Genomic DNA, 8,004 nt, shown 5'->3' with positions numbered 1-8,004 from the left:
GGGGCAGTCAATCCCAAAGGTCAAATACTGTATGATTCCATCTATATAACACTTTTGAAATAACAAAATTATACCAATGGAGAACAGAGTAGTCCATGCCAGAGGTCCGGTCAGGGAATGATTATGTCTACACAAGGACAACAAGAGGAATTCTTATGGTGATGGCATTGTTCTGCATCTTGACTGTATGAATGCCAACATCCTGATTGCAATATTCTAGTTTTGCAAAACGTTGTTAATGGGGAAAACTGGGTAAAGTTTCCACAGGACCTCTGCATTATTTCTCACAACTACATGTGAATCCACAATTATCTCAGACTAAAAAAATTATTGAAATAAAAAAAAGATAATGAGTTTTGACAAGAGTGAATACTCAGGAGAAATCAGATTATCATCATCATGCCTCACCCCTTTAGATCTATGGATTGCTAGGTAGCTTCTCAGAAAGTTACTATCAGGCCTCTTCAGAATAACTAGCTAATGGCTAATTCTTCTTTAGGGTCTCTTCTTAGTAGCTTTTAGGTTGGGTAGGAACAAATACCAAGAGCTAGAGAACAGAAAGATGCTAAGGGCCAATTATCATGGTGAGTGTTGTTTTGTCTACTTAACTACCAACAGTTAGCAGGATCGATCAAAATATACATTTTCATTTCAATTCATTTAGCTCATTTTAAATATATGAAAAAAATCCTAAACATCCACAATTTATTATTTCCAATTTTTTTTTTTAAGATTTTATTTATTTATGTGACAGAGAGACAGCCAGCGAAAGAGGGAACACAGCAGGCGAGTGAGAGAGGAAGAAGCAGGCTCCCAGCGGAGGAGCCCGATGTGGGACTCGATCCCGGAACGCCGGGATCACGCCCTGAGCCGAAGGCAGACGCTTTAACGACTGCGCCACCCAGGCGCCCCTATTATTTCCAATTTTTAAGAGGCAAGCAATGAAAATCTACAAGAACAAAGAGGGTTTAGTTCCAATGACGAAAATAAAGTTCCCCTTCAAGTCCCTAACACCAACTCCTCTAAAACACTTTCAATGCATACGGATGAGAAAGCACAGAAATGGTGGACCCAAGAGAATTTAAAATGCAAGGACTAAACTTTCCACTCCATAAAAACCCCACCACAACGGCACTAAAGGTAAATCCTTTCCCAGATTGAAGAAGAAAAGGAAACACCTGAGTACAGCAAGAAGCACTTGGGGTAAATAGTTCAGTAAGTAGTGGTTAATTAGCATGTAAGACCAGAGGTGGGTTTTTTTTTTTTCTGAAAAGATAAAAATCCTAACATAAATAAAGTAGCAATCAGCTTGTTTTTCTCCATACAAAGGCTGCCATTATAACTACTGAACATATTTTGACTATACATATTCAAGCTCTGACAAATCTACAAAAGAGCAATAATATGTACTACAATGGCTTCTCCTTCCTAACTTACGAACATTAGCTAAACTATCTAAACGAAAGTGGTATAGAGGAATATGCCATCCCAAGTGTCCTCAAACACCCACTATAATCATTACAATGTGCCATCCTAAGTCACCTGTGAGTTTTTATTTAAATAAATCCATTTTTTCCTGCTTAAAGTCAGATACTCCTCAACTCTTCCAAGGACAGAACGCTTAAAAATCACATTACAGGGATGCCTGGGTGGCTCAGTCGGTTAGATGTCTGCCTTCGGCTCAGGTCCTGATCCCAGGGTCCTGGGATCCAGTCCAGAGTCAGGCTCCTTGCTCAGTGGGGAGCCTGCTTCTCCCTCTGCCTGCCGCTCCCCCTGCCTGTGCAAGCACAAGCTCTCTCATGCTCTCGCTCTCTCTCTCTCTGACAAATAAACAAAATCTTAAAAAAAGAAAAAAAATCACATCACTATAAATTAACAAATACTAACATATTTGGCATAATGATATGATAAATCAGATATTTCATATTAGATTCCCAAATGTAGATGTAGAAGATACCGAAGTTTAAGGAAACATAGTGTAAGACAAAAAAAAATTTTAATAACAAATATATTCAACAACTTCAAAGTTTTTCGTAAGAACTAGGAAATGTCCGTCATAATCACTTGCCATCAGACTGTAACTGGCCTCATGTGCACACAGTTTGATACAATGAGTAGCTGATACAAATGGACACACATTTAGCCAGCCTGTCCAACAAATTCCACTACTGCAACAATTCTAGTCCATCTCTACCACCACTGTTTAACTCAGGCTCCCAACCATCTCAAGCCTGAAGAACAGACATCAGTCTGTAACAGACTTCTTGGTCTCCTCTCACTCCCCTTCAAATCATAACCTTCAATACTCCAGTGGAATTACTCCTCATCCCCTACTCACTCCCTTGGCTCCAAGCACATGGAGCGAAGGTCTACACCTATTTTCTTTCGACCCTGTGTGCTACTTCGGGAATATCCTGCATGTCCCCTACTCCACTAATTGGTTATTTCCTACTCCCCTCAGACTCAATACATGCTTATCAAAGTGTTGGCACAGGACATCTCACCTAAGAAGTCCACAGCCTCTTCGACAGCTGCTACAGCACCAATGAATCACATCCTACTTAAAGGATACAATACATTGGTGAGTTACTTGAGGGACAGATGTCTCATTTCATCTTTGAATTACCAAGGTCTAGTAAAAAGTATTGCATTAAAATGTGCTACGATAAAAACTACTATTAGACACTGCACTAAACAGTAAGTGTACTTTCTTTCACTTAATCCACAAAACCACCTCAGGAAGCTATTATCCTCATTTTACAGATAAGAAAACTATCTGGTGCCAAAAATGGGGTGAGGAGAGGGAATGGCCCATAAAATTTAGATATCAAAGAATTATCACCACATTTCCTATCTCTTTAGGCTAGATCAAAGTTACTTCAGGTGATTACAAGTCTTTTTCACTTAAAAAAAAAAAAGTAAGTTTTCCAATGAGTCAAGAAGCAGCACAGTTTGTGTTTTTAAAGGGGTTATTTTATCTTTACTTCAGACAGTTAATTTATATCTCAAGTGTACCCCACTGTCACTTTACGTGACTTAAATTTCAAATATCAGCAAAGGCAGACCTACTGTTATCATTTAACTCCCCCCAAAATCCACCTCGATAAAGTTGTTTTCCACAGTAAAATTAAAAACCAAAAAACAAAAACAGTGAGTTTTCTTATGAATCAAGGAATCTTTGATCTCGAGAACTAAGCTTTGCAATGACAGTATTATCCTCCCTTTCTTATTAAAGGGCAACACCACTAATAAAATGATAGTGATCGAAGGTTACACTCTTTGTTTGTTTTTTTGTTTTTTGTTATTTTACNCACTCTTTCTTGAAAAAAATGAAAAAAATGAAACAAGTTGGCAACCTAGTAGTCCCCTTCCTTTTCTTAGTTTTATTTTGTTATTATTTTTTTGTAACTGTTCTGTTAAAGGCCAGGGCCTGGGAAGAGCTGCATTAAACCAGCCCACATACAGCACTGCAGTTGGAGAGATTCATTTTGAACCTCAGCCAATATATGCAAAGCTAATTATGGAACTGTTCATTACTAAATGCTTAAAAGGTTATGTTAAGGCAACTAAGTTTCTACCAATATCACAAAAAAAAATTTCACAAATTTCAAAGTCACATGCTATTACAGTTTGAAATTAGTATTTCAGTTATAAGTATGTAATATATTTTAACCTATAAATTCAAGTATCATTGGTATGAAAGGTAAATAAATGCTGGCCAAATAGGAATTACTTAGTGAGGTCTGATTTTCTAAACTGCACAAAAATCATTTAGTTCTATTTTTTGAACAAAAACTACTTGAGAACCAAATATTACCAGAGCCCTAAAATTTGCTAAAATATAATCAAAGTGTTAAGTCGTCAAATGAAAATATGAAACTGCTCATAAACAATGATTAAAAGAAATTCAAACGGAAAATGTAACTGTACTAAACACAATTCTTCCACTAGATTTGAAAATTAAATATTTACCAGAGATACTCTTCTGTGCAGATTCTCATCATTTAAAGTTCTCTGGGCAAAACGTGTTTTTTCAGCTCTCTCATTATGACTAAGTGACTTTGCAAAGAATGAAGTCTTACACTGTTATGAGCCCTCAGCTGACAAATTCATGAGTTAACAACTAAATCTAAAGGTTCAAGAGCCAAAAAAATTTTCAATAGTGAAGGACAAAGTAGTACTATTAACTAGGAAGAAATGAGGTGGAGGTGTTTTACACATACCATTTTTAAAAATAACTTATAACTAGCTAAAAACACATTAAATTAGATCTTGAAAGAAAACAATTCAGCAATAGATGCTTCACCTGAAAAACTAAAAACATGCATATAAATACTCTACAGAAGCAGCTACAAAGGGTCTGAACTCAACAAGTTAATAAAATGGTTTAGAAAAAGCATTTTATTGTTTAAAGCCTTGGGGAATAAAGCTGTTTGTAATTTATCTACATCTTTTACTTTACTAAATTGCTTCGGTGACCAAGCTTCTCATTTAAATGATTAAAGCATAAACCCAAATAGTTTAATAAAGCAATTACTTAAGAGTCCTGTTTTTCAACATAGGTGCACTGAAAAATATCAATAGAACATTTAGTGTTCATTATTTTCAAGGGGTTTGTTATATAAAATACAGTGCCCCATTGACTAAAATTTAGCCAGGTTTCCAGACACAAAATGTGGGACACACACTGGATCAAAGATTTTTTTCATAATTTCAGAATATCAGGTGAAAGAGTGACAGCCTCTTAAATCTAGGTATGCATGATCTGGCTAAAAATCAGATGACTTTTTTTTTAATTTCTCCTTACCATTCTGCCTCTCTAATGACATGGCTAAATAAAACAGGTTCCCATTTTCCAGGTGTGCTTGAAAGCTAATTTGCAAAGTCTGTGTTTACACTAGGGCTCGCCCCACCCTCAAATTCTCATCTAGCTAATGTCTTAGGTTCCACTAGTAACATCACTATTAACTTCTAGGCAATTGATTACCTTAAATACAAAACTATGTATTCACAGAGTTTGAGAGAGAAACTGGGATGGTGGGGATTTAAAAAAAAACACAAAACCTGAATTTAACAAAAAAAATTATATATTTCCTCTATTCTTTTAAAGCATTCCTTTTGCCTGTAATGAGAATCATATGAACTCCTTTATCGAGTCTATCCTGAAAAACAGAAGGAAGCATGACAGCAAAACTTTCCTAATTCATATCCTTCTGTTTGTGATATCAAATTTAATACATGTGCTTCCCTCATATTACAAAATTCTAGCACTGAGAAAAGATGGTACAGAAAAACTTCTAGCACTCAATACAGTGAGTGCTTACATTAACAAAGCACTCAATATAAAAAGCACCTTCTACCAAAACATTTTTTTTTTTACTCTTTTGAGTACATTTCAAACTTTAAGAAGATGGTTTTTAACCAGCCAGGTAAGGTTGGGAAAACATTCACATTTCAAGCTACTTTCTCTTGAAAACAACAATGAGCAAACATGGGGTTTGCATTAGTAATAACCAAATGAATATCAAAGTTAATGGGGCTGATACTTAACAATGTTCAAAGTGTATGGTAGCTATCTCTATGTTTACTTTTCCTATGAAGGTTTGGTGGGGGGACATGTGCTGCTTTCAGATTATCAATGAAGCTTTCATGTTGTGGTGTTAGTAGTGACCGGCCCACTTCTGAATCAGGCCAAGTTCTCCGCTAGGTCAGTTTTCATTCTATTCTACACAACTGGCACGAAAAGAGGAAAGTTTAACAGTTCATTTATTTGGCACAATCCACACACTTTCACAGTGGACGTTTTGTCTCTTCCAGTCTTGTTTGGTGACCCCACCCCCACAACTGATAGGTTTGATGTCATTGCTGTTCTAATTAATCAACCGAAGGTACGGCTCCCCCCTCCCTCTAATATCCACTAAAGGCCTATGACATCATTTTCTAACCTGCCTTCCTAGGTTCTAATATACTCAACTTGTTTGATATCATTTGGTCCTTCAAACACTGAAAGGAATTGAAATATTTCACTGAAATTTGCTTTTCCATCACACTACCACTGAGAACGTGCATTTTCAGATGCAGAAGATTCATTCAGTTGACAATTTTAAAAGAAACAGTAGAGGAGGACGGCACATGGGAGGCAGTGCAATGCCCAGGGACAAGATCAAAGCAGCGTACTGCTTGGTTTTGATAAATAACCCTTTAGAATTGGAACCTTCCAAAAATATACTGAAATGAATATTCTTGTAAAATTATCACACATCTTCCATTCTTGTGGTAAATATGTGTAACCTATGATCCCCCAGATGTGATGGCTCCATCAGGAAAAATGAAAAATCAAAAACGGTACCAGGTGCCATTCTTGGGCCTTGTCCAAAGGCAGCCAGTGAAAGATTCTATTTTATTCTGTTCTCCCCACATTAAATAATAATAATCAACATCAGAGAAGGAGAGCATTTGGGTTTGAACAGATGGCATCCAACACGTAACAAGTGAAGCAACTCCTTCAAGCATTAGATCCTACATGTCTGCTGGTCCCAAGGATCAGGAGGGCTTATTTGTCTTAAGAGAGCTGGCAGCAGGATGCCCTGTAGTCACCATCCCAATGCTTAGGAATATGCGTCATTAACCAGGCAGCAACTAAAAGCAAAAAAAAAAATCAAACCACCACATTTTTATAAAATTTCCCCCTCTCTAGTCCAACTTGAGACGACCAAATCCAACACCATCCGCAACTGCTCCACTTAAAGTAAGAGGACCAATAAGCCTGAAGGTAAACGAACATATAAAGGTTAACCAACTTATCTAATTTTGACAAGGTTGTGCAACACCAAAAGAATCCGCAGGGTGCCCTTTCGGGGGGGTGGGGGGTGTATTTGAATATGCCTGCTCTGCAGTTATGTCTGCAATTTCAACTAAAAGCACCAACCTAATCAACTTTTCTTCCTCTGCACTGGAAAGCGGCATCCCTTCTTCAAAGAAGCAAAATAGTAAATATACAAACATCTCAATGTTTTACTTTAGAAGGTCAACACGAATTTGTCTTTCCCAAAGCCATACAAGTTTCCTTCTTACACCTCTTCAAACACCACAGAACTCTGAAGGTAGAAGGGGCCACATGCATGGGAAAGATAGGGGGCCTGCAGCCAGGGTGGTAGGAGTAGCTGGTTATGGGGAGGTGAGCTCCCCTCTCCACCGAGACTCAGAAGCTCCAGAGTAGGGCTGGGAAGAGGGGAATCTAATTAGAAAATTCCCTCCTCCGCGGGGCAAACGAAGGAGCAAGGTCAATAATGGGGAGGGCAGCTAAAAGGAGAATATCGAGGAAAGGGAAAAATAAACCCAGGACGACCAAGGGAAAAGATTCGGAGATGGGATGCCATTGAAAGTTGGGGGTCCTGATGGGAGAAGTGGGGAGCGCGGGGCCAAATGTGTCAGGAAGGGGAGATGGGGACAGGAAAGGGCGCAGCCGGCGAGGCACAAATCCAGCCAAGTCCCGGAGGGTCTCACCTGGGGGGTCCTCTCGGCGGGGTTCTTCATCACCGCTTGGCGGAAGCTGTTATCCACGTAGGACGCCATCTCCCCCAGTGGGCCCGGCCGGGGCCGCTTCGCACCCTTGTCGGCCTCCTCCCGGCCCAGCGCAGCCTCTGCCTCCGCCCTGCGCGCTCCGCCCGCCTGCCCGCCCGCCCGAGGCTAATAAGCCAAACCGCGGCGGCGGCGGGGCCTACGGGGGGGCGGCTCCGCTGGGCCCGGCGGCCCGGAGCGCGGGACAGGCGCGCAAGAGACCCGGCAGGAGAGCGAGGCCGCGCGAAGGGGGCGGGCGGCGCGCAGCTCCAGCGACCGGCGGCCCGGAGGGTCCCTGCGGGCGCTCGGCGGCCGGGAACTCCCCTTCCTCCTCTTCTTCCTCGCCGCTCGGCCGGGAGAGGCTTCCTGGCGCGCCCGGCTCCCTCCGGGCCTGGCTCGACACGCCTCCCCCGGCTCCACTGGGGGGACAGTGGCGTCTCCTCC

General features: G+C 40.5%; 1 protein-coding gene across 2 annotated transcripts in view; it reads right to left on the bottom strand.

Annotated features, from left to right (window-relative positions):
• Positions 1 to 7,663, bottom strand: part of RAPGEF2 (Rap guanine nucleotide exchange factor 2) — a 229,864-nt gene extending 222,201 nt beyond the window's left edge. For both annotated transcript variants that reach the window (XM_040626406.1, XM_040626407.1), the window contains exon 1: positions 7,507 to 7,663. In XM_040626406.1, coding sequence (XP_040482340.1) covers positions 7,507 to 7,575 — 69 coding nt within the window. In that variant the 5' untranslated portion in view covers positions 7,576 to 7,663. The remainder of the gene's footprint in view (positions 1 to 7,506) is intronic.
• Between the last annotated feature and the right edge of the window lie 341 nt (positions 7,664 to 8,004).

The sequence above is a fragment of the Ursus maritimus genome, unplaced genomic scaffold (genome assembly GCF_017311325.1).
Source record: "Ursus maritimus isolate PB19 unplaced genomic scaffold, ASM1731132v1 scaffold_11, whole genome shotgun sequence".
Lineage (NCBI taxonomy): Eukaryota > Metazoa > Chordata > Mammalia > Carnivora > Ursidae > Ursus > Ursus maritimus.
Note: the sequence above shows the minus strand (reverse complement) of the source record. Positions and strands in the feature narration are given on the sequence as shown.